At 42.4% G+C, this 27,503-nt stretch overlaps 1 protein-coding gene across 1 annotated transcript in view; it reads left to right on the top strand.

Annotated features, from left to right (window-relative positions):
• HSDL2 (hydroxysteroid dehydrogenase like 2) overlaps positions 1-27,503 on the top strand; it is a 92,768-nt gene that overhangs the window by 35,009 nt on the left and 30,256 nt on the right. The window contains exons 6-8 of the mRNA XM_032164890.2: positions 2,319-2,417; positions 23,692-23,886; positions 26,941-27,012. Of these exons, the coding sequence (XP_032020781.1) occupies positions 2,319-2,417; positions 23,692-23,886; positions 26,941-27,012 (366 nt within the window). The remainder of the gene's footprint in view (positions 1-2,318; positions 2,418-23,691; positions 23,887-26,940; positions 27,013-27,503) is intronic.

Raw genomic sequence — 27,503 nt, forward strand, 5'->3', positions numbered from 1 at the left:
AAAAAAAAAAATGTGGAGAAATTGTTAGAAAGCTATTAAATTTGGCTTGTATTTTCTTTTGCTTTCAGATCTAAAGCGTGTATTCCTTATTTGAAAAAGAGTAAAGTTGCTCATATCCTCAATATCAGTCCACCACTGAACCTAAATCCAGTTTGGTTCAAACAGCACTGTGGTAGGTGGTAGGGTGAGGGGATGGTTTGTGCTTAATTTGTTTTGAATTAAATCTGTGTAAGTCTGATGTAATCACAATCTGCACATAACATTCAGCATTGAATTTTCTATGCCAAATCATTAAGTGGCATTTGGAAAGTAGATTCTTAATCTTTTATCTGTAATTTAAAAAATTGAGGCATAATTTACAGTCAATAAAATGCACAGCTCTTAATGGTTCAGTTTGATGAGTTTTGAGAAATGTGTATAACCAACATCCAAATCAAGATACAGATTTTTACCATTTCAGAAAGCGCTTTCATTTCCCAATGAGTGTGTTTTACTGTGTGTAATTTATTCATCTATAAAGTTGGTTAAAAACTATCTATGAGATACTTTATTTTTCTTAGCCAGGTATGCACCTGTAGTCCTAGCTACTTGAGAGGCTGAGGTGGGAGGATCGCTTGAGCCCAGGAGTTTGAGGCTGCAGTGAGCTATTATCATGGCACTGCACTCCCGCCTGGGTGACACAGTGAGACCCTGACTCTAAAAAAAAAAAAATGACAAAAAAACCCTATTACCTTTCATAGCAAACTAGTGGTTTAAGGTAAATATGCTAAGCAACAAGATTTACGTATAGGTGCCTCCTTTAAAATAGTTGCATCAGTTTTTATTTCAGCACAATTCACTAACATTTGGAAAGGCTCTTGGAATGGGAACCCACAGAGCAAAACTGAAAGAAGTTCCACTTTAATTGACTAGGTTAAATACATTTGCAGCCGTTTTTTTAATTGTTTTACTAGCAGTAGTTTCCCTTAAACACTTTCATTCTTTAAAAAAAAAAAAAAAAGCAGCCAGGCCTGGTGGCTCACATCTGTAATCCCAGCACTTTGGGAAGCCGAGACAGGTAGATCACTTGAGGTCAGTAGTTTGAGACCAGCCTGGCCAACATAATGAAACTCCATTTCTACTAAAAATACAAAAATTAGCTGGGTATGGTGGCACACACCTGTAATCCCAGCTACTTGGAGGCTGAGACACAAGAATCACTTGAACCTGGGAGGTGGAGTTTGCAGTGAGCCAAGATTGCACCACTGTGCTCCAGCCTGGGCAACAGAGTGAAACTGTGTCTCAAAAAAAGAAACATATTAAGAGATAATAATGTAATTTACCCTCATAGTGTTAAGAAAAATGAAAGTTTATTACTGTCACTTTTATTTTAATCAAATATTAGGAGGGAAATATATAAAACGATTTCACCTCTGTTCACTTCTATAAAACCTGTTCTTTAGAAAATAGTACATTTAAAAGTTATATTTTATATATTTTATATTATTGAAAAGAATTCTCAAAAATATATCAGGGAGGCTGGGTACGGTGGCTCATACTTGTAATCCCAGCACTTTGAGAGGCCAAGGCAGGTGGATTGCTTGAGCCCAAGAGTTCAAGACCAGGCTGGGCAACATGACAAAACCCTGTCTCTACAAAAAATTGAAAAATTACCCATAGTCCCAGCTACTCGTGAGGCTGAGGTGGGAGGGTTGCTTGAGCCCAGGAGGTACAGGCTGCAGTGAGTCGTGATCACACCACTGCTCTCCAGCCCAGTACTTTGGGAGGGCGAGACGGGCAGATCACGAGGTCAGGAGATCGAGACCATCCTGGCTAACACGGTGAAACCCCATCTCTACTAAAAATACAAAAAATTAGCCGGGCGCGGTGGCAGGCGCCTGTAGTCGCAGCTACTCGGGAGGCTGAGGCAGGAGAATGGCGTGAACCCGGGAGGCAGAGCTTGCAGTGAGCCGTGGTCACGCCACTGCACTCCAGCCTGGGTGAAAGAGTGAGACTCCAACTCAAAAAAAAAAAAAAAAAAAAAAGAGTATGTGTGTGTGTGTATATATATATATATATGTATGTGTGTGTATATACATGTGTGTATTACTATTTTCTTCCTGATATATATGTGTGCGTGGGTGTGTTGTATGTATATACACATATATACACATGTATATGTATATACACATATAGATATATATGCATATTTATGTATATATACATGCACACATATATCAGGAAGAAAATAGTAATAGAAAAATTAGTTATTTCTACTCACAAGTTAATCAAATTAATTTCTTTTATAATTAAATTATTATTTTTTGTGGTTCTTTCAGCTTATACCATTGCTAAGTATGGTATGTCTATGTATGTGCTTGGAATGGCAGAAGAATTTAAAGGTGAAATTGCAGTCAATGCATTATGGCCTAAAACAGGTATGTATTTTTAAAAACTTCATTTGTTAGATTTTCATGTATTGTCCTTGACACTTATTATTGGTTTTTTTTTGACAGAATCTCGCTCTGTCACCCAGGCTGGAGTGCAGTGGTGTGATCTCAGCTCACTGCAACCTCTGCCTCCCAGGTTCAAGCAGTTCTTGTGCCTCAGCCTCCCAAGCAGCTAGGACTATAGGCGCACACCACCATGCCTGGCTAATTTTTTGTATTTTTAGTAGAGACAGGGTTTCACCATGTTGGCCAGGCTGGTCTCAAACTCCTGACCTCAAGTGATCCGTGTACCTCGGCCTCCAAAAGTGCTGGGATTACAAGCATGAGCCACCATTCCCAGCCTGTCCTTGACACCCTTGAGGTGCCTCTCGGGTATGATGGGGTGAGAGTATGTAGACTGTTAACACTAACTTCAATCTGTTGAGAAACAAGTTCAACTTTTTATTGTACAACATAAGATCCTTTTCAATCATCTTCCGGCCTTGGCTTAGACTACATGAGTGACTCTTCAGCCAATAGCCTTTGTAGGAACATTGACCACTGGAGCACTTTAAGAGTCTTTTGAAGGCCAACAGGAGAAGCTGCTGTTTCTCCATCTTTGTTTCTGGAATGTTCCTAAATTCTGCAGATTCTCATACTTTTGTTTTCTCCTCACACATTCTAACAAATGCTTTTTAACATTTCTGTATTCTTACTGCCCTTGTCTTTTTCCTTTAGAAAAAGCTGGATTATCTTTCCTTTCACATGAATTCTTCTGAATTCACAGAGTACCTGGAACCCTGTGAGATGACAGAAGAACCTATGTATGCCTGGGCTTGGTGTGCAAATTTACAGTTATGATATAACAGAAGTTGATGGCTTCCTTGCTGGGCAATAAGAGATATAAAAATGAGGGAAAACCAGCAAAAATGAGAAGAAAGGAAAGCCTGTCTTTCTTATAGGTTCTTACCCTCTGCTTCTATATCAAAGTAGCTTAAAGGAAGAAAAAGAGACTATAACATTTCACTATACATTTTTCCATGGACTAGTGGGTAATGCCCATGAAAACCTTAACTTCTTTTCATCTTAAGTGTAAATGGTGCCAGCTGTGGTTACAGATGGCTCACGCCATCCCAGCAGTTTGGGAGGCCTGGGTGGGCAGATCACTTGAGGCCAGGAGTTTGAGACAAGCCTGGGCAGCATGGCAAAACCCTGTGTCTACTAAAAATGCGATAAATTAGCCAGTTACTTGGGAGGCTGAGGCATGAGAATCACTTGAACTTTGGAAGCAGAGGTTGCAGTGAGCCGAGACTGGGTCACTGCACTCCGTCCTGGGCAACAGAGCAAGACCCTATCTCAACAACAGCAACAAAATATGTAAATGGCAATCACATCCCAGAAAAGTATGTCTAATGATAAAGAGTACATAGAGGGACTGGGTGTGGTGCCTCACTCCTGTAATCCTAGCACTTTGGGAGGCTGAGATTGGATGGGAGGATTACTTGAGGCTAGGAGTTTGAGACCAGCCTGGGCAACATAGTGAGGCCCTTAAAAAAAAAAAAAAACTAGCTAGGTGTAGTGGTGTACACCTATAGCCTCAGCTGAGATGGGAGGATCACTTAAGCCCAGGAGTTCAAGGCTACAGTGAGCCGTGGTCATGCTGTTGCACTTCATCCTCGGTGACAGAGTGAGACCCTATCTCAATTAACCCACTTCCCATTTGTCCCGAGAATCCTCTTGTCTCTAATTCTAATGTAACATCATATACATTTCTGTTACATTAGGGTTAGAGACAAGTTCTGTCTAGAAATAACTCAATAACTTTTATGTTTTCACATTGAAAATCAGTCAGATTTGCTTCAGCCTCAACGTGTGTGTTTATGTAAAATTAAATGAGCACTGGCAGCGAGCTGTACTTTTTTTTTTTCCCTGAACAGGAAGTGGGTTAAAAAACAAACAAACAAACAAAAAAAGAGAATGCATAGTGGGAACCACTTTTTCATTTCACTCTTTAAAAATTTAACAGGCCAGTTGCAGTGGCTCATGCCTGTAATCCCAACACTTTGAGAAGCAGAGGCAGGAGGATCTCTTGAGCCCAGGAGTTCAAGACCAGCCTAGGCAACATAGTGAGACCCCATCTCTACAAAAAATTAAGTTACCTGGGCACAGTGGAGCATGCCTGTGGTCCCAGCTTCTCGTGAGGCTAAGATTGTAGGATTGCTTGAGCCCTGGAGATTAAGGCTGTAGTGAGCCGTGATCATGCCACTGTAATGCAGCCTTTTGAGACAGGACAGAGTGAGATCCTGTCTCAAAAAAACAAACAAAAATTCAACAGAAACTTGATTATACTCACATTGGAATTTAAACAGAAAATCAACATGGCCCCTCTACAAAGAACCACCTTAGGAATCAATACTGGTGTTTCCGCTCCTAGGGTAGTGCTCTGCCCGTAATAGTCACTCAGATCTTTGTAAATGCATATTTTTGGATTCCTTTGGAAAGTCTTCATATTCTTCATTACATTTAAACAAAAAATTTTGTAGTTTTTTTTAGTAGAAAGGGAGTTTTGCCATGTTGGCCAGGCTGGTCTTGAACTTCTTGCCTCAAGTGATATATCCTCCTCGGCCTCCCAAAGTGCTGAGATTACAGGCATGAGCCACTGCGCTGGCCTCATTACGTTTTTGAAAACATTTCTGCTGATGGCAGATTGGAATCTTTTTTACTGAATTTGCCGGCAGAGGGGGTTTCTAGATGACTACTGGAATTCATGTCCCTGCTGTCCCTCCCTTTCCCCTGATTGGAGCAGCTGCTAGGGTGGTGGGCAGGTAGGACTAGGAAGGAATGAGTAAGACTTGATTCTGTAAGAGAAGGAACTTGAGAAGCTTGTGAAAGCCTGTTCTTTCCGAGCTAGAGGACGGAATGGGGCCAGGTGAGAGAACTTGAGAAAGAACAGATACTCAGAAGGGCTTTGACCATGGAGATCTGAGGATTCAACAGGGTGACTCAACAGGCAAGATAAGTATTTCCTATCCTTGAGGAGTGGAAGTGAGGAGACCTCAGAGACTTCTTCAAGTCCCAAAATAGATTCAGTGACTGGTATATCTGATATGATAACTTACTACTGCTGGCAAAGCTGGCATCAATTTAAACTATCCTGGGCGACAGAGTGAGACAGTCTCAAAAAACAAACGAACTATATAAGGGTGAACAGTGCTATTAGGAAACAAAGAAAAATTGCAGTACAGCTAAGAGGACCCAATATCCAGACATAGAAAAAATAAACAGAACACCCAGAATAGCAATTTTCAGTGAAATAAAACTGCTAAAGAAACAGAAAATATCTCAATTTAAAAACAAAAATCCTGACATAAGAGATTGAATTATAATATGAAAAATGCTTTCTGGAACTAAAAATAGATTGTGTTTTTAAAATATATATATATATGTATATAATAGTTGAAGGGTTGGATGTTGAGTAACACCTGAGTAAGCAGCTTGGATATTCTAGTGCAAGAAATATCTCAGAAGAGCAAAAACACCCTGAAATAAATGGAGAGAGACTTAGAGGACACATCCGGGGAACTTCACATGCAAATATCAGGAGTCCCAGAAGGAGGTCTGGAAAGAGAACAAACAGAGGAGAAACAATAATTGAACGAATAATAGGAAACAATTCCCTTGAGCTGAAGAAAGACCGATATGGATTTAGACTAAAAGGTTTATCAAATTTGAGGCTGAATTTATGAGGGGAGAAAGACATCAGGGAGAACCTCAGAGTTTCAAGGATAAAAAAATCTTCCAAGCCTTCAGGCAGAATATATGTTACTTACAAAGGAAAATGATGGCAGACTCTTTTATCTTCAATGCCAGAAACTAGAAGGCAGTGGAATAACATCTGTATGTTGCTGATACAAAGGGACTCAGCCAAGATAGTTATTTATTGACAAGATGAAGGGAAGATATGTGGATATGCTACCACACTTGAGAAGAGTCCTGTAGAAAGGGCTGTTAGCCAAGCAGCAAATCTGTCAGAACAGAGTTTTCAAGACAGGAGTCAGAAAAAAAGAGGAGAGAAAATAATGGCTAGCAAATAAACCTGTAGTATATTTAATATATGGTCAAATGTACATGGATTATATAGAATAACTGGGAATATGAAATACAGGTACCAAATAACAACTCTCTATATTGAAGAGATAGGATAAGAGAAAAGTTTAATAATTGTCTCTGGCCAAAAGCACTACACTGTTTTCAAAACCTAGAATTTGGGGAAGAGGGAAATGTGGAAGTCATTGAATTCTTTTCTTTTCTGTTTTTTTGAGATGGAGTTTCGTTCTTGTCACCTGGGCTGGAGTGCAGTGGCGCAATCTCGGCTCACTGCAACCTCTGCCTCCCGAGTAGCTGGGATTACAGGCGTGCGCCAGCATGCCCAGCAAATTTTTGTATTTTTAGTAGAGAGGGAGTTTCACCATGTTGGCCAGGCTGGTCTCAAACTCCTGACCTCAGGTGATCCACCTGCTTTGGCCTCCCAAAGTGCTGGGATTACAGGCATGAGCCACTACACCAGGCCAGAAGTCACTGAATTCTAAAGGACTCATATAAGCGTGGGAAGATTAGGGAAGGGAATGCTTTCTAACCGTCTTGTTTTGAGGCAGCTACAATTCTAGATGGTATCTTTGTTGTTGTTGGTTGTTGTTTGTTTTTAGAGACAGAGTCTCACTGTGTCGCCCAGGCTGGGGTGCAGTGGCACAATCAGCTCACTGCAACCTCTGCCTCTGAGGCTCAAGTGATTCTTGTGCCTCAGCCTCCTGAATGGCTGGGATTACAGGCACTCGCCACTACGCCCAGCTAATTTTTGTATTTTTAGTGGAGATGGGGTTTCACCATGTTGGCCTGGCTGGTCTCAAACTCCTGACCTCAGATGATCCTCCTGCCTTGGCCTCCCAAAGTGCTGGGGTTACAGGCATGAGCCACCACACCCGGCCTAGATGGTATCTTTTAAAAAAATTAGGCCGGGCGCGGTGGCTAACGCCTGTAATCCCAGCACTTTGGGAGGCCGAGGTGGGTAGATCACGAGGTCAGGAGATTGAGACCATCCTGGCTAACATGGTGAAACCCTGTCTCTACTAAAAATACAAAAAAATTAGCTGGGCGTGGTGGCGGGTACCTGTAGTCCCAGCTACTTGGGAGGCTGAGGCAGGAGAATGGTGTGAACCCAGGAGGCAGAGCTTGCAGTGACCTGAGATCGTGCCACTGCACTCCAGCCTGGGTGACAGAGCGAGACTCCATCTCAAAAAAAAAAAAAAAAAAAAAAATTATATTTTCTGTTTGGTGCTGGGGTGTAGAAACGTTTTTGCATTTAAACATTATAGGCAGCTATCTTTCTAAACTTTCTTGTTGAGTCTAATAATTTATCTAGAGTCTCTTGGATTTTCTGTGCAGGTAATAATATAATCTATAATAACATTCCAATTCTTACATCCTTGGTTTCTTTTTTCTTGCTTTACTGCACTCTCCTCTCTCCTCCTCTCTAGCCTTCACCAGTAGTTTTCTCTTGACATATTGAGAGCCCAGCAATGCTTTTAAAAAATGTTTATTGCTTATTTATAGTTTTATTGTAATAAGACAGCCCTTTAGAGTATATAAGTCATCATATAGTTGATCCATGAACAATGTGGTGTTAGGGATGCTGGCCCCTAGCAGTGAAAAAAAACATATTTCCAGAAGCAGAAGACTAGTCCTATCCATTTTTAATTAAATATATTACTAGATATTTTATATTTTGTTGTTTTCAATATATTTTCTAGTTTGTTAAAGTATATATTAATATAAAAGCTATATATCTTTGTAACAAATATACTAGTAAACTGAACTCTGTTAGTACTAAAAAGTTTTCTGCATATTCTCCTAGATTTTTTTAGGTTTAAAGTCTTATCACAAAAAGTGACAATTGTGTTTCTGCCTTTTTGTTATATGTTAAATTATTTTTCCATTTCTTATTAGATTAGCTAATCCTTTTAGAACAATGTTGAATAGTAACAGTGATGGGACCTATATTTGTTGTGTTCTTGTCAATAATGAGAATGCTTTTCTTTTCATCATTATGTATATGCAGTTTCTTCCCTTTTTTTTAACTTCAGTTCTTGCATCCTTTCTACTACTTAATGCTGTGTTGGTATTAAATGTGACAGTTAAAGCATTAAGGTCTTACTTGATTTGCTGGAAATTTTTGGGTAATGTTCCTATCTACTAAGTGGACTTGGTAAGTTGGTAACTCATACTGAACTACCATAAAATCTCCATGTAAGTTTTTAAATGCTTATTAAAATTGAAATATTACTTTTTAGTCATATCTCAAACTTGGGACTATTGGAGAATTAAGCAATAACATTGTTTCTGCTATTAGTGGTTTACAAATTTTGTTAGGGCAAATACATCATATAAATATAATGCAACCAGAGAAGTAATCTACCTAGATACTCTTCAAATGTGTGGACTCTTGATTGTAAAGTTCAAATAGATTTCCATAATCTATTAATTATGGAAATTAATTCCATCTGTATCTTTTCTTCTGTGAGAGCCTTTGAGCTTTCATATTCTCGGTGTCACATTTTGTTTAATTTTCTTATTAGCACACTTATTCTGTATTCCAGATTCTCAATTAACCATATAATATAGTTCATGTAAAGAAATGATAGAACTGATTTTTATTTATTTATTTTGAGATAAGATCTTGCCCTGTTACCCAGGCTGGAGTGCAGTGGCATGATCACAGCTCACTGCAGCCTTGACCTGGGCTCAAGCCATCTTCCTGCCTCAACCTCCTAAATAGCTAGGACCACAGGCGCATACCACCATGCCCAGCTAGTTTTTCATTTTTTTTTTTTTCTTGTGGAGATGGGGTCTTGCCATGTTATCCAGGCTGGTCTCGAACTCCTGGGCTCAGGAAATCCTTGCACCTCAGCCTCCCAAATTGTTGGCATTACAGGCGTGAGCTACTGTGCCCTGCTAGAACTAATTTTGATAAAATATCCAAACGTCACATTAGTATTTAAAATCATTCAGTTTCTCTTTGCTTCTTTGGGTTTGTGGCACCCTGGCCACCCCTATCTGGCTGTGGTAGCCTCTGTAGTCTGTGGGCTGGCAGTTTGCTCTTCTTTTAAAGTTTCTTTCCCTACCCAATCCCCACTTTCAGGTAAGGCTTCTTTTTTTTTTTTGAGACGGAGTCTTGCTCTGTTGCCCAGGCTGGAGTGCAGCAGCATGATCTCAGCTCACTGCAACCTCCGTCTCCCGGGTTCCGGCGATTCTCATGCCTCAGTCTCCCAAGTAGCTGGGACTTCAGGCGCCTTTCACTATGCCTGGCTAATTTTTGTATTTTTAGTAGAGACGGGGTTTCGCCATTTCGGCCAGGCTAGTCTCGAACTCCTGACCTCAGGTGATCCACCCACCTTGGTCTCCCAAAGTTCTGGGATTATAGGCATGAGCCACCGCTCCTTGCCCTGGCAAGGTTTCTATGAGGTCTGTTAGGTGTACATCCTGCAGCTTATTGGTTTAAAATGTACTAGCCTTTGATGTGGTCTCTTTGGGGCCGATTGGGAGAAAGAAAAATCAATAGTGCAGCAGTTTTGATACTGAATATTGATAAGTGTCTTTATGAAATGAAGAACTAGTCCCTCGAAAAAATAAAAATAAAATAATTCTGTTTCTATATTGCACATATTCTTAGCTGTGTGAGCTGCAGTAGCTGTCTGTACCTAGTTTCCCCTTATATAAAATTAGGTATTATAAATAACCTCTAAAGCCCTTTGTTGCATATTTTTCAAACTTTTAATTATGAAAAAAGTCAAACATATGTACAAACATGTATACAAGTAGGGAGAGTAGTACATCATGTACTATTCTGCTTCAGCGATTTCACCACATGACCAATCTAGTTTTACCAGCCCTCACACCTCCATCTCCCTTTAACCCCACTTCTAACCTCACCAGATGATTATTATATTACTAATTAATTAATTAATGGTTTTTTCGAGACAGAGTCTCACTCTGTCACCCAGGCTGGAGTGCAGTGGCGCCATCTTGGCCCACTGCAGCCTCCACCTCCCAGGTTTAAGCGATTCTCCTGCCCCAGCCTCCCGAGTAGCTGGGATTATAGGCGCCCACCGCTGTGCCCGTCTAATTTTTGTATCTTCAGTAGAGAGGGTGTTTTGCCATGTTGGCCAGGCTGGTCTCGAACTCCTGACCTCAAGTGATCCACCCGCCTCGGCCTCCCAAAGTGCTGGGATTACAGGCGTGAGCCACTGCGCCCGGCCCTCACCACATTATTTTTAAGCAGATCTCAATCATAGTATCATTTCATCTGTACATACTTCAATATGTATTTTTAAATGATTAGGGCTCTTTAAAAAGACAAAATTATTATCATAGCTAACAAACGTACCTTAATATCATCTAATATCTAGTCAGTGTTCAAATTCCCTCAAGTGTCTTATAAATGTTTTCTTTGCAATTGGTTTATTTACATCAGGATCTAAATTGTTCCATACATTGCATTTGTTTGATAAATCTCAAGTGTTTTTAATCTAAAGAAGTTACACTCATTTTTTTTCTTGCCACTTATTTCTTGAAAAACCAGGTCGTTTATCTTATAGGATTTCTGTCATTCCAGATTTTCTTGATTCTCCCAGTCGTATCATTTAACATCTTTCTGTATCCTGTAAGGACCCTTATATTAGTATATGGTTTATTCCCATTCTTCTTTCTTCTGGCATTATTTTATTTATTCATTCATCATCCAACAACTATTGATTGGACGGTTATCACACAGCAGACATGGGTACTGGGGATACTTCTTTGGCCTTTTTACCTAGTGTATGTCTAGGTTGGTAGAAGTTAGGTTTTAAAAGCATATTTAATCCAGCATTTATGCAAAGTATTATTACAGCCCTGGTGGTACTCTTGAACCGAACTGCCGCATGTAGCTGTGTGAAACATATCCAGAGTTCTAGTTTAGGAACAAATGAAGGATTTCTTTTCATTGTTGCTTCCTATCTGCTACATACTGGGTAAAGGGAGTTCCCCAGCTCCAAGCAGTACTGAAGATTCTATGGCCTGTGGTGTAGACGATGGGAAACAAGGGACTATGGGTGAGAATTTACCGAGTACTGGGGCATGCTGCTGAGGTAACTCTTAGGAATATTTGACGGTTGCAGCCAGCTTTCCAATCACCATCTTTCTTTTTCTTCTAAGTAGTCCAGGAATCAGTTTGTTTAAATTCCTTTCTTCTGCAATTTGACCAAGACTCCTTTCTTCCCTGGTCCCCACTGTGGGACCAAAACCATGTTTTATTGCTTCTTTGTTTCCTTTATGTTTCTGTAGCAGACAATTCTTTTAAGATTTTCTGAAGAGTGTTGTTTTTTGCAGTGGGGAAAAAGATGAGAGTGAAAAAGGCACTTCTTCAATATTTCTCAAAACTATATGTCAAGACTCATTGGTGAGGCATGAAATCAATTTAGTGGATTGTGAAATTGATTTAGTAAGTAGCAGCCAGAGTTGTTTTGTTGTTGTTTTGTTTTATTTCTAGTGGAATCGAATAGAAAATAGTAGAGGGCATGGAGGAAGGGTCAGTATTGTTTCATAAGCTTTTGTTTCATATATGAAAATGTTACTTATCATGGTCACAGCCAAAAAACTTAAAAGCTCACACTTTATGGTGCCTCTCTTTTTCAACTTCTTTGCCTTTTCTCACCCTTTCTCAATCACCCTCCCTCACATCATTGTTGTCATTAAAGTTGATACAGAGAGTTAGGAAGTTAGAAAGGGAGGTCTCTGAGGTAACAAAGTTCTAACACGTTATTTTCCCTCTTTGTACCTCCCTTATGTTACTTGTCACTTCTCTGTTTTAATTTTTGAGACAGTCTCGCTCCATTGCCCAGGCTGGAGTGCAGTGGTGCGATCTTGGCTCACTGCAACCTCTGCCTCCCGGGTTCAAGCAATTCTCAGGCCACAGCCTCCCAAGTAGCTGGGATTTCAGGCGCACACCACCATGCCCAGCTAATTTTTGTATTTTTAGTAGGGATGGGGTTTCACCATGTTGGCCAGGCTGATCTTGAACTCCTGACCTTAGGAGATCTGCCTGCCTTAGCCTCCAAAAGTGCGGGGATAACAGGCATGAGCCACTGTGCCCAGCTGACTTCTCACTTTACATTCATTCATTTTCCAAACATTCATTTTTACATACCAGGCACAGTTCTCTGCATTATTCACTTGTTATGCATTTGACAGATCATTTATTAACTAGCTACTCAGTGCAAGGCAACATGGGTACTAAGATGAATGTGACACAATCCTTACCTTCAAGGAGTTTACCATTTAGCGTGGGAGATTTAAGAGTTTGTTACCACCATTTGTACTTTGTCCTCCCCCCTGCCCTTTCCTCTACTTCCCTAACCTGTAGGTCTTTGGGATCCTGGAGTAACAAAGTCAGAAAAAGCCTTCTTTGACTCTTAAGAATTTTAAATTTTATTCATACAATAAACATTCATCGGACACTTATTTTGTGCCAAGCTGTGCTCTGTTTGCTGAAGATAACATCAGAGAACAAAAGAGGTAACAATCTCTGTCCTTATGGAACTTATCTAATTGGGAGAGATATAATAGACAACATGATCAATGGCAAAGTATATAGTATGCTAGAAGGTAATATGCTATGAAAAATAGAACAAAGGAAGGGGGATTGGAGTCTCAGCCATTGAGGAAGGAAGGTGGCAATTTAAAATAGAGTAGGAAGGTTTGGCATTAGGCCAGGAGCGTTGGCTCCTGCTTGTAATCCCAACACTTTGGGAGGCTGAAGCAGGCCCATCACTGGAGCCCAGGAGTTCGAGACCAGTATGAGCAACATGGCAGAACTCCGTCTCTACAAAAAGTAGCAGGGTGTGGTGGTGTGCGCCTGTCGTCCCAACTACTCAGGGGGCTGAGGCAGGAGGATCACCTGAGCCTTAGGAGTTCAAGGCTGCAGTGAGCCGTGATCGTACCACTGCACTCCAGCCTGGGCAACAGAGTTAAACCCTATCTCAAAAAAAAAAAAAAAAAAAGGAAAGAAAAGAGATGTTTGGCCTTTCTGAGAGTGCCAAGTCCTAACTGTCAGACCACCAGGGAAGGTAGGTTTGGCCTTTCTGAGAAGGTGACATTTGAGCATAGACTTTGACATTTGAGCATACCATTAGTCTTGGGGGTAATACGGTTAGCCAAAGGTTATCTGAGGGAAAACATGCAAGGCAGAGGAAGCAGCAGTGGATAGGTCCTGTGGACTAGTATGGCTCGCATGATGCAAGAGCAGGGAGAAGACCAGTGTCGCCAGAGTGAGGGAAGAGGAGTAGAAAATGAGATGATGTCCATAAGGAAACGGGGGTCAGATGTTTTAGGCCCTTGCCAAGACTTGGTCTTAGATTACTCTGGGTGAAATGAGGAGCTGTTTCAGGTTTTCAAGCAGAGAAGGGACCTGATCAAACCTCAATGTTTAAAAAAACCTCTCTGGCTGTTCTGATGAGCCTAGATTCTTGAGGGGCAAAGGAGGGAACAGTTAGGAGGCTATTGCAGGAACTGAGGCACAGATTTTGGTGGCTGTGATCAGGATGACAGCAGTAAAGGTGGTGGAGAGTGGCCAGATTCTGATATATTTTCAAGGTAGAACCAACAGTATCTGCTGATGGATTGCCTTTGGGATGTGAGAGAAAGAGTCAAGGGTGACTCCAAGATTTCTGGAAGATAGCCAGGTGCGGTGGCTCCCGGCTGTAATCCCAGCACTTTGGGGAGGCCCAGGTGGGTGAATCACCTGAAGTCAAGAGTTCGAGACCAGCCTAGCCAACGTGGTGAAACCCCATCTCTACTAAAAATACAAAAAATTAGCCTGGGGTGGTGACATGTGCCTGTAGTCCCATCCACTCGGGAGGCTGAGGCAGGAGAATTGCTTGAACCCGGGAGGTGGAGGTTACAGTGAGCCAAGATCACGCCAGTGCACTCCAGCCTAGGCGACAGAGTGAGACTCCAACTCAAAAAAAAAAAAAAAAAGATTAAAAAAAATACAGATTTCTGGCTTGAGTTACTAGAACAGTGGAGTCGCCAGGAACTGAGATGGAGAAAGCTGCAGATAGAGCAGATGGAGGGCAAACTTAGGAATTCAGTGTGGGGTGTTGCGTTTGAACATCCAAGTGGGGACAGTCATTAGGCAGCAGGGCTTGTGAATGGGGGTCAGGAGAGCGGTCCAGGCTGGAGATAAAAATCTGTGGGTTCTCAGCATATAGAAGGTATAAAAAGCTACAAAACTACATGATACCATCTAGGCAGTGAGTACAAGAGAAAGGACCATTGCCCATTTCAACATTGAAAGGTTGGGAAGAAGAGGAAGACCCACACAGGAGAGAGTAAGGTAGGAAGAAACCTAGAGGAGATGAAAGCTGACTGAAGAAGGAGTGTGGGGAGTGATACAGTTTGGATGTTGTCTCCACCCAAATCTCATGTCAAAATGTCATCCCCAGTGTTGGAGGTGGGGTCTGGTGGGAGGTGACTGGATCATGGGGGCAGCTTTCTCATGAACTAGGTTTAGCACCATCCTCCTTGGTACTGCCCTCACCATAGTGAGTGAGTTCTCATCTGGTTTTTAAAAGTGTGTAGCACACCCCCTCGCTCTCTTGTTCCTGTTTTTGCCATGTGACATGCCTGCTGCCTCTTCACCTTCCACCGTGAATACAAGCTCCCCAAGGCCTCCCCAGAAGCCAAGTGACGTTGGAGCCATGCTTGTACAGCATGCAGAACTGTGAGCCAGTTAAACCTCTTTTATAAATTACCCAGTCTCAGGTATTTCTTTTCTTTCTTTTTTTTTTTTTTTGAGACGGAGTCTTGCTCTGTTGCCCAGGCTGGACTGGAGTGCAGTGGCGCGATCTCAGCTCACTGCAACCTCTGCCTCCCAGGTTCAAGCGATTCTCCTGCCTCAGCCTCCTGAGTAACTGGGATTACAGGCGTGCGCCACCACACCCGGCTAATTTTTTTGTATTATTAGTAGAGATGGGGTTTCACCATGTTGATCAGTCTGGTCTTGAACTCCTGACCTCAGGTGATCCACCCACCTAGGCCTCCCAAAGTGCTGGGATTACAGATGTGAGCCACCGTGCCCAGCCTCGGTATTTCTTTATAGTAATACGAGAACAGACTAATACAAGGAGTGATCAGTTGTGTCCGATTGTGCTGATAGTTCTTACAAAATTGGACTGATCATTGGGTTTAGTAGTCTGTACATCCCCTTCACATCACTTACAGCGTTTGTAATTATTAATTTATAATTATGGTTGTTCAGTGTCTTCTTTGCTAGAACGAAAACTTCTTGAGGATAGGGACAGTGTTTGCTTTGTTCATTTTATTATAGTCATTGTAGACATTCAATAAATATTTGATGAGTGAGTAAATGAGTGAATGAATGTGCAATATGATTACCTTCTGCCTAGCTCCAAAATATATTCTGGACAAAGCTTATATAATAGGCAGAATCTGTATCAGGGAATATAGAGGGCATTATCAGGTCCAGCAGGAAAAATCAGCTCATTACTGAGATCTTTGCTTTAGCTTCGAGATACTCATTTTAGAAGGTTTACTAGACATCTTGGAGCCAGTGATGTTATTTGGTCCTAGACTTGATGACACACTAAATCCAATTTACAGTCATGTTCTTTGTGGTGCATGGTGTGATGAATTATGTATTGGGTGTTTTGTTTTTTGTTTTTTTTCTTTTGAGACAGAATCTCGCCCTGTCACCCAGGTAGGAATGCAGTGGCGCCATCTCGGCTCACTGAAACCTCTGCCTCCTGAGTTCAAGTGATTATCCTGCCTCAGCCTCCTGAGTAGCTGGGACTACAGGCACGTGCCACCATACCTAGCTAATTTTTGTATTTTTTTTTTTAGTAGAGATGAGGGTTTCACCACATTGGTGAGGGTGCTCTAGAACTCCTGACCTCAAGTGATCCACCCACCTCGGCCTCCCAAAGTGCTGGGATTACAGGTGTGATCCACCGTGCCTGGCCTACAGGGTGCTTTTGAGACATAGTAGCTCAGGATAAAGGATCAGAGCAGTTGATTTTCAAAAGTAGGTAAACAATTGAAATGAGATCTCAAGGGGATGTTGGAATGTTTCAAAAAGGAGAACTGGGAAAGACATTTCTTGGCAGAGGGAGCGACGCATGCAAAGATTGCAGTTTGGGAAAATACTGTCTGTGTGGTGGAACTACAAGGTTGGTGTATGTATGATAGGGTGTGGGCTTGTTATTTCCCACTGAACTTGAGCAACTCAAGTTGTACAGGTTGACTGGAATGTTGGGTGAGTGTGAGGGTGTGGGGAAGATGGACGAGATGGATGGTCTTGTCTGCCAAGTTTAGGAGCTTGAATTTTAACCTATATTCAGTGGAGAGCCACTGAAGAATCTTAAAAGCAGAGGATTCATAATAAACTGGGGAAAATAGGAGCAGTGAAGTAATATGGTTGCTGATGAGGTTTAGGAAGTTTAATCTGGCATCTGAATATGGGATGGCTTGTAAGATTGTAGAGAGAAGAGGCAAGAAAGCTAGCTAGAATATTACATTATTCATGAGTGAGGCAATGAAAATGGAGGAGTGAAAATGGATTTGAGAGGGTGTTCAGGCTCTTGGCTGTTTGAGAGGCCTCTATTTAAAAGAAAACACGCATCTCCTCATCTTAGACGACAGCGTAGAGTGACTCTCTTTATGTCAGCTGGAACCAGAAGTAATCTCCCAACATTATTGCCTTTTAAGAAAAAGGAGATTTATTGTGCTTGACGGAGTGGGTACAGTGTAACATATATTATCCTCAATCAGAGCAGTGTCCCGGTCTGCCACTTGGCTTCTCAGCTGCGTATTTTTCTCAACACTGACTTCATTGCTCCTCCTGGTTTTAGCACTTCCACCCTGCTGAATTCAGCACATCCAGAGAAAGGATCAGAGGGCCGGCCTCTAGTTGTTTCATAACATGGAATTTCAGACTTCCAACTAGGTCACCTCCAGAATTGTAATTTTTTTTCTTTTTATAAGACCTGTTTCATGGTTCCTGCTGAAATGGAGGGTGGGGAAGGAGAGCGGGATGATGGCTGCTATTCACAATGCCTACTCTTACCTCATGACTGGTCTGGGCAAGTATGGTAGAAGCAGGAAAGTCCACTTTTGGGTGGATTTGATTTGGGCTTGGGGTGGGGAGTCTGGAAATGGCAGCTACTGATTTGGTAATGGCTGCAGAGAGGAAGGCAGCAGAAGTATCACAGAGCAGCTGCAGACTTCTGTCACCTGGACTATATTACAAATAGATTTGGGAACTCAGCTAACCAGGGAGGGTGAGGTGACAAGGTGGCCGCTCACCTCCTTCCTGTCTGGTGCTAGAAATCAAAACCTGTTCACTAACTAGGTTAAACAGTTTATACCATTTTCTTTGATTCCGACATGCCCATGCTTTATATTTGTACATCTCTGATCTCAGTCTGTATCTTACAATGGATGATATATCATAGTTTAATTGGCAGCTTTTTTCTTTCTTTAGTGGTCCCTAAGGTAATGGTGCGCTGTATAATCGGTGGTATCATTGGTTTAGTGGATACACACACGAGTGTGTGGATATGTTTGGTGGTGGCTGACAGGTGTCAAAGAGGGGAAACAAGCTCTCTTCCCAGAGAAGGAGTCATCACAGGCAATGCTGATATTTTAAGCCTCATATGCACTCCATATGTTTATGTGAAAGGAAATCTTTGATTGGTCTTAAGACTGTTCGTACTGTCTGTTTTCAGGCAGTAATCTCTTAGCTGTTATCGGGAGAATCAATTGGAAGCTATTAGATGTCTCTTCAGTTATTTCTTAATAAGACAAGTTTTCGGGTCGATGTTGTGACTCTTGTGATCCATGGCTTACCTGCTTTCATCATAAATCTTGCTTATTTTCTTTCCCAGAAATCATCAGTGAATTTCATTTGATTTGATACTGTTAACCTGCTTTTATTGTTACCAGTTTTTTCTAACCTATTGGGTTAGCTTGTTGGCATTGCAAAATCTGTGTTGAGAAATACTCAATGGCCCACTTCTTGATTTTTGAGTGCCTAGTTGTACCTTCTTTGTATCTTTCCTAGAAAGATTGTTAAAGTAATGATAAGGTGGAGGAATATTTCTTACTCTATAGACACACACACGCACACAGCATGTATATACTTATACATGACATATTTTTATTAGACTTCTAATTTAGAGTTTTTTTTTAAATTTTTTTTGCACACAAAACAATAAACATTTTCTAAAAATACATACAAACAAAAAGATGCATATCAAACATATTAGGAAGGTTGCACATGGGAAGACGGGGAATAGAAATGGGGAGTGGGAATTAAAGAAAATAAATGAGAGAGGGACTTTGTATGGATCAATGATAATAACTCAGTCCTCTATTTCACAAAGAAGAAGGAGAAGGAAGAGGAAGAAAAAGGAAGTGGGATAAAGGATCAGAAAGGGAGGAAAATAGAAAAAATTAGAGTATGACTCCGGGGTAGACCTGTTTTGTTGTCACTGGGTTGGTTGGTTGGTTGGTCTGTTGTATTTTTCATATGTTTCGCCATGTTGGCCAGGCTGGTCTCGAACTCCTAGCCTCAAGTGATCAACCCGCCTCGGCCTCCCAAAGTGCTGGGACTACAGGCGTGAGCCACCACATCTAGCCCCCACATTGCTAATGGCCTCCGTGGTAGACTTCCCAGACGGGGCGGCCGGGCAGAGGCGCTTCCCACATCTCAGACGGGGCGGCCGGGCAGAGGTGCTCCTCACTTCCCAGACAGGGCGGCCGGGCAGAGACGCTCACTTCCTAGACGGGGTGGTGGCCGGGCAGAGGGGCTCCTCACTTCCCGGAAGGGGCGGCCGGGCAGAGGCGCTCCTCACATCCCAGACATTGGGCGGCCGGGCAGAGGAGCTCCTCACTTCCCAGACGGGGCAGCCGGGCAGAGGCGCTCCTCACTTCCTCCCAGACGGGGCGGCCGGGCAGAGGCGCTCCTCACTTCCTCCCAGACGGGGCGGCCGGGCAGAGGCGCTCCTCACTTCTTCCCAGACGGGGCGGCCGGGCAGAGGCGCTCCTCACTTCCTCCCAGACGGGGCGGCCGGGCAGAGGCGCTCCTCACTTCTTCCCAGACGGGGCGGCCGGGCAGAGGCGCTCCTCACTTCCTCCCAGACGGGGCGGCCGGGCAGAGGCGCTCCTCACTTCCTCCAGACCGGGCGGCCGGGCAGAGGCGCTCCTCACTTCTTCCCAGACGGGGCGGCCGGGCAGAGGCGCTCCTCACTTCCCAGACGGGGCGGCCGGGCAGAGGCGCTCCTCACTTCTTCCCAGACGGGGCGGCCGGGCAGAGACGCTCCTCACATCTTCCCAGACGGGGCGGCCAGGCAGAGGCGCTCCTCACTTCTTCCAAGATGGGACGGCCAGGCAGAGGCGCTCCTCACTTCCCAGGCGGGGCGGCCGGGCAGAGGCGCTCCTCACTTCCCAGACGGGGTGGCAGCCGGGCAGAGGTGCTCCTCACATCCCAGACGATGAGCGGCCGGGCAGAGACGCTCCTCACTTCCTAGATTGGGTGGCGGCTGGGCAGAGGCGCTCCTCACATCCCAAACGATGGGCGGCCAGGCAGAGACGCTCCCCACCTCCCAGACTGGGCGGCGGCCGGGCAGAGGCTGCAATCCCAGCACCCTGGGAGGCCAAGGCAGGCGGCTGGGAGGCGGAGGCTGCAGCGAGCCAAGACCACGCCACTGCACTCCAGCCCGGGCAACACCGAGCACTGAGTGAGCGAGACTCCGTCTGCAGTCCCAGCACCTGGGGAGGCCGAGGCGGGCAGAGCACTCGGGGTCAGGAGCTGGAGACCAGCCTGGCCAACATGGCGAAACCGCGCCTCCAGCCAAAGGAGAAAAAGCAGGCAACGGTGGTGGCGCGCGCTGGCAATCCCAGGCAGCCCGCAGGCCGGGGCAGGAGAATCACGGGAGCCGGAGGCAGGGAGTCTGCAGCGAGCCGACTAGATTCCAGGCTGGGCCACAGAGAAAAGAAAAGAAAAGAAAAGAAAGAGGGGGGGGGGGGAGGGCTAATTTAGAGTTTTTAAGGATTCTTGTACAATTCATGTAGTTTACATGGAGACTCGAAGTGTGCATGTATGCATATAGTCTCAAAATAGATTATACTCAATTATGTACAGAAAAGTTCTGCAGTTTTCGGGAGTGAGATGATAACTGAACTCCAAGAACTTTGGTTAACAAGGTTAACCATTTAGTTGCATTATGGATGAGAGCCTGGCTCTGAAGTCAGGCTGCTGGGTGTTTGAATTTTAGCTTCTGTGACCTTGGGCAAGTTACTTAACTTCTCTGTGCTTGAGTGCTCCTGTCTATAAAATGGGAATAACAACAGGACCTACCTCAGGGTTCTAAGAATTAAGTAAGATAATGTATGTAAAATAAGTAAAAGCATGCCTGGCACAGGGTACACTTAATGAATGGTAGGTGCTATTTTTTATTTTATTTTATTCATTTTTAATTTTTGTGTTTTTTTGACAAACAAATGGGGTCTCACTGTGTCACCCAGGCTGGAATGCAGTGGCACAGTCATAGCTCACTGCAGCCTCAAACTCCTAGGCTCAAGCGATCTTCCTGCCTCAGCCTCCAGAATATCTGGGATTATAGGCTCTAGCCACCACATCCAGCTGCTATTTTTTTTTTTATTATTAATAAAGGATCAGTTCAAGGGTGAGACCAGAGCTCTTGCTCTTGATCTGTTGGTTCAGGAAAAAATTATTTCTAGGGCTGGACACGGTGGCCCACACCTGTAATCCCAGCACTTCGGGAGGCCGAGGCAGGAGGATGGCTTGAGCCCATGAGTTGGAGACCAGCCTGGGAAACATAGCAAGACCCCATTTCTACCAAAAAAAAAAAAAAAAAAAAAGCCGGATGTGGTGGGAGGGTGAGGTAGGAGGATCATTTGAGAGCCCAGGAGATCAAGGCTGCAGAGAGCCATGATCTGACCACTGCCGTTGGCCTGGGTGACAGTGTGAGACCCTATCTCAAAAAAAAAAAAAAAAAAAAAAAATTACTCCTAGTAAATGATTTTTAGTTATGAAGTAGAAAAGTGTCTTCTAACTCAATGCTTTCAAGAAATTCCCTAAATTAATTGAACATTAAAAAAAATAGGGATGTAAGTTCCATGAAGGTAGATGCCTTATATCTGTTTTGTCAACATCTGTGTCCTTAATACCTAGAATAGCGCCTGACTCATATATAGTAAGTGCTTAATAACTATTTGTTAAATGAATGAAAAAGGGCCAATGGCTCTTAAAAGCTACACACATTTCATCTTATAGACCAAAATATGTAATTTATCCTAGTATGTAATAATTTAAAATTGTATTTTAACAATATATGGAAATAAGTTTTATCTAAAGTACTAGAAACTCGCAAACCTAAGTACATTTAAATAAGCTGACTTTCTGTGAACCTATTAATTATGTTGGAAAATAAATAAATAAATAAAGACTTTTCTTGTTTGATGTAAACTAGGATATATGTAAGAAAATTGAGATGTTACTGTTGACAATGTATAATTAATAATGTACTGTTAATTGTAGAGTTTAAAGTTATTTCATATAAGAGACATAATTTTAAAAGTACACCTAACATGGCAAAAATTTTATGCAAACATTAACAGCAGTTATCCCTGGATAGGGAAATTATAATTAATTAAGCAATTTTTTCCTTTTACTTCTCTTTATTTCCTCTTTTCTTTTTTTTGAGACGGAGTCTCACTCTGTCACCCAGGCTGGAGTACAGTGGAGTAATCTCAGCTCATTGCAACCTCTGCCTCCCAGGTTCAAGCAATTCTCCTACCTCTGCCTCCCAAGTAGCTGGGACTGCAGGCGCTCGCCACCATGCCTGGCTAATTTTTGTATTTTTAGTAGAGATGGGGTTTCACCATGTTGACCAGGCTTGTCCCGAACTCCTGACCTCAAATGATCCACCCACCTCGGCCTCCCACAGTGCTGGGATTACAGGCATGAGCCACCTTACCTGGCTATTTTCTAATATTTTCTACAAAACAGTGTTGTGTGAATTTAAAAAGGAACCCCAGAAATCCAACCAATATTTATTGAGTGTTTTTCAAGGAACCTATTCACTGACTAGGTGAAAGAGTTTATACCACTTTCATTGATTCTGAGATGCCCATGTTTTATATTTGTACATCTCAGGTACTAGTCTGTATCTTACAATGGGTGATATATCATAATTTAACTGGCAGCTTTTTTGTTTCCTTAGTGGTCCCTAAAGTAATGGTGCACTTTATAATCAGTGGTATCGTTGGTTCAGTGGATACCCACAAGAATGTGTGCATGTGTTTGGTGGTGGCTGACAGGTGTTAAAGAGGCGAAACAAGCTCTCTTCCCGGAGAAGGAGTCATCACAGGCAATGCTGATGTTTTAAGCCTCACATGCACTCCATATGTTTATGTGAAAGGAAATCTTTGGCATTAAGACTGTTGATACTGTCTGTTTTCAGGCAGTAATCTCTTAGCTGTTATCAGGAGAATCAATTGGAAGCTATTAGGGGTCTCTTAAGTTATTCCTTAAACAGGCATGCAAATACTTGAGCATTCTAAATGAGAAAGTTCATTGACTTTTACTTTGAGTCTTATGGTTTGGTCTGTAGTATAAGGCAGTGTTGCACAGAGTAAGGAACGTGTGTTTTCCACCCAGTTCTTTCTGTAGAACATTTGGTAAATCCTGGGGCCAGGCGCGGTAATCCCAGCACTTTGGGAGGCCGAGGCGGATGGATCACGAGGTCAGGAGTTCGAGACCAGCCTGGCCAACATGGTGAAACCCCGTTTCTACTAAAAATACAAAAAAATTGCCAGCTGTGGTGTCCCATGCCTGTAATCCCAACTACTCAGAAGGCTGGGTTCAATCACTTGAACCCAGGAGGCGGAGGTTGCTGTGAGCAGAGATCACGCCATTGCACCCCAGCCTGGGCGACAGTGCAAGACTGTCTCAAAAACAAAAATAAAAACAAACAAACAAACAAAAATTTGGTAAATCCCTTAAGCAATCTGGACCTTGTTTTCATCATCTAAGAAATGAAAGGATTAGCCTTGATAATTGTGAAGGGTGGTGCTCACTTGTTACTTCCATAGTTGTATTATTTGATTTGGAGTTACGAGCATATGTGTGTGTGTGTTTTCTCTACAGCCATACACACTGCTGCTATGGATATGCTGGGAGGACCTGGTATCGAAAGCCAGTGCAGAAAAGTTGATATCATTGCAGATGCAGCATATTCCATTTTCCAAAAGCCAAAAAGTTTTACTGGCAACTTTGTCATTGATGAAAATATCTTAAAAGAAGAAGGAATAGAAAATTTTGACATTTATGCAATTAAACCAGGTAATGCTTTTATAGTTTTTAAAAGTAGCGATATGTTTTTCCATATTTTCTGCAATGAACACATCTGTCTTTTGTGTGTGTTTGTGTGATTGTAAAATGAATGTGTTCGTTTAAAAGCTGTCTTCCCAATGAAGGAAAAAAACCCATACCAACACAACTTAAAAAAAAAGATGAATGAAAAATAGAGGTGAGTTGAGGGCTTTTGAAGTGATATATAAGCACAGAAAGTCAGATCAGTTACTAGCCACTTCTAAATCTCGAAATAAGAAATGAAAATTATTTTTTAAAATTGGTCTTAAAATCACAGAGTAAAGATTTTGTTCAAGAATATGTGGTAACAGATGGTACAGTAGTGGGTTATGTATTTATTTATTTATTTGAGAAAGGGTCTCACTCTGTCACCCAGGTTGGACTGTAGTGGCGCAGTCTCAGCTCACTGCAGCCTCCACCTCCCGGGCTCAAGTGATCCTTCCACCTCAGCCTCTGGAGTAGCTGGGACTATAGGCGTGTGCCACCACACCTGGTTAATTTTTGTATTTGTAGATGTGGGGTTTCACCATGTTGCCCAGGCTGGTCTTGAACTCCTGAGCTCAAGTGATCTGCCTGCCTTGGCCTCCTAAAGTGTTAGGATTACAGGTGTGAGCCACTGCACCTGGCCCAGTAATGATTTTTTTGTTTAAAATAATTTGTGATTGTGGAATCTCTAAATATTTGTCTCTTAAGTGCAGTCTTTTAGAGTAGCTTAATGACAGATGGTGTAGATGAGTGGGCAGGCTCTGTCTGATGGGCAGTAAAGTGATCTGAGAAGCTTCTAGAAAGCGCTCTTGTTAAATAACTCTCCCTCTCTGAAATTGGGGATGATAATGATAATAACGGATTTTTACCATATAGAATATGATGTATTCTAATATAGCCATACATAGGAGTTATATTTATTTGTGCTAAGGTATATTTTAAATATTATTCATTAAACTGAGCTTCTAAATGACACAAACCATGTTTATATTTGTATCATCCCTGCTCACCTCTGCAGTTCAAACTAAAGTAAATAGCGGATTATAGTTTTACAAAGTACTCTTATATGCATTATCTATTTAGCCTGCATAACAATTCTATAAGGGAAGTAATGCTTAGTGATTAAGAACACGGAATTTGGGAGAAGACAACCCAGCTTCATATTGCAGCTCTGCTGCTCACTGCTATGCAGCTTTGAGCATGTCACCCAGTTTGTCTGTCTCAGCCTCAATTTCCATATTGGTAAACTTAAAAGAATGATACATTTCATACAAGATTTTTGTAAAGACTAAATGTGATAATGTATAATGTGTTTGGCACAGTGCCCAGCATATAGTACACTCAGAATATTTAGTAGTTAATATTTACCAGTGGAAAAACAGGCTCAGAGAGATTAAGCCTTTGCCTAAGAGTAGATGGCTAATAGGTGGCAGAACCTGACCAGATTCAGGTCTTCTGGGCCCTGGTACCCAGGAATATAATTATTACTTTAGGTTTTAAAGACACAGTATAATTGTGCACAAGTTTTAAAATTTTATTTAAATTAAAAATCCTATTAAGTATTGAGAACTTAATATGACCAGATACTATGATATTAGGATATAACAAAGATGAATTCATTCCTGCCCTCCAGAAGTTTGCTTAAACTTCTGAAAAAGAGAGAGAGAGAGACAGGAGACTTGAGGTAGGAGGCTCATTTGAGCCCAGAAGTTTGAGACCAGCCTGGGCAAAACAGCAAGACCCCATCTCAAAAAAAAAAAAGAGAGAAAAGAAAAAGAGAACAATTGAGATTGTTAACATCTCACTGTACTACAGTTTTGAAGGCTTTGTGGCCTTTAAATCTTCTAGTGTGCACATGTCTTGGAGTTATCAGTGTAATTAAAACAGTTAACCTATTTGCTAACCACAACCATTAGCTGAAAATAAGACCTAGTGGAGGCTGTGTGCGGTGGCTCACACCTGTAATCCCAGCACTTTGGGAGGCCAAGGCCGGCGGATCGCTTGAGCCAAGGAGTTCAAGACCATACTGGGCAACATGGCAAAACCCCATCTCTACAAAAAATAAAAATGAGTGGTCAAGTGGGGTGGCTCACGCCCGTAATCCCAGCACATTGGGAGGACGAGGTGGGTGGATATCCTGAGGTCAGGAGTTCGAGACCAGCCTGACCAATATGATGAAACTCTATCTCTACTAAAAATACGAAAATTAGCCAGGCATAGTGATGGGCACCTGTAATCCCAGCTACTTGGGAGGCTGAGGCAGGAGGATTGCTTGAACCTGGGAGGTGGAGGGTGCAATGAGCCGAGATCATGCCACTGCACTCAAGCCTGGGCGACAGAGCGAGACTCCGTCTCAAAAAATAAATAAATAAATAAAAATTAGCTGGATATGGTGGCTTGCGCCTGTGGTCCCAGTTACTTGGGAGGCTGAGGGAGGAGGATCACTTGAGCCCAGGAGGTGGAGGTTGCAGTGAGCCAAGATCGCGCCACTGCACTCCAGCCTGGGTGACAGTGAGACCCTGTGTCAGTAATAATAATAATAATAATAATAATAATAACCCAGTGGAATAGGATGGAATAGGATAGCTTAGTTTTCATGATGATGGAGTGAGAGGAAGAGGGAGAGAGAGAAGAGACCCAAGTGTGCTAATGCTAAGAAGAAAGTCCTTAAGAAGGGGCCCTCTGCTCTTAGGAGGGCAGGTAAGAAATGAGTCCTGAGAACTTTGGAAGAATGTGGGCCAGAAGAGCAGTGTAGGATGAGAAGGGCAAAGGTTCCTGGGAGAGCAGGTAAAGGCTTTACAGAACAGGTGATCTTTTGGGGATTAAATCTTGAAGATAAAATTTATCAGAGGAGAGAAAGATAACTGAATTATGAGAAAATTAAGTTAATGAAGATCAGGTCATTCGACAGTTCTCATAGAGGCCTTTTCTGTTGCACCAGAATGATTTTTAATAAAACAGATACGTTTATTAAACAGATGTTAAAATCTTACTATGTTGTAGTTACATTAACCTAATGGTTTGGGGTCAATTTTTCAGGTCATCCTTTGCAACCAGATTTCTTCTTAGATGAACACCCAGAGGCAGTTAGCAAGAAAATGGAATCAACTGGTAAGATCTAGACTATATTTTATGTTAGAAAATATAAATCCTAACTTATGTATTTCTTCCAAAATATGGAATTGATCCTATAACAGTGACACTTCTGCCTTCTGTTTTTAAACTATTTTGTAATTTAAACTAAACAAGTAATGTGAGATCTCAGTTAATTCTAGTAAAGAAGGTTGTTTTGTTCATCTACCAGTAAGAAGTTTTAATAAGGCTGGGCACAGTGGCTCATACCTGTAATCCCAGCACTTTGGGAGGCTGAGGCGAATGGATCACTTGAGTCCAGGAGTTTGCAACGAGCTTGGGCAACATGGCAAAACCCCGTCTCTACAAAAAAAAAATACAAAAAAAATAAGTTGGGCGTGGTGGCACGAGACTGTAGTCCCAGCTACTCAGGAGGCTGAGGTGGGAGGATCACCTGATCCCAGGAAGTTGAAGCTTCAGTGAGCCATAATCGTGCCACTGCACTGTAGCCTGGGTGACAGAGCAAGACC

Source organism: Hylobates moloch, unplaced genomic scaffold (assembly GCF_009828535.3).
Source record: "Hylobates moloch isolate HMO894 unplaced genomic scaffold, HMol_V3 SCAFFOLD_10, whole genome shotgun sequence".
NCBI lineage: Eukaryota > Metazoa > Chordata > Mammalia > Primates > Hylobatidae > Hylobates > Hylobates moloch.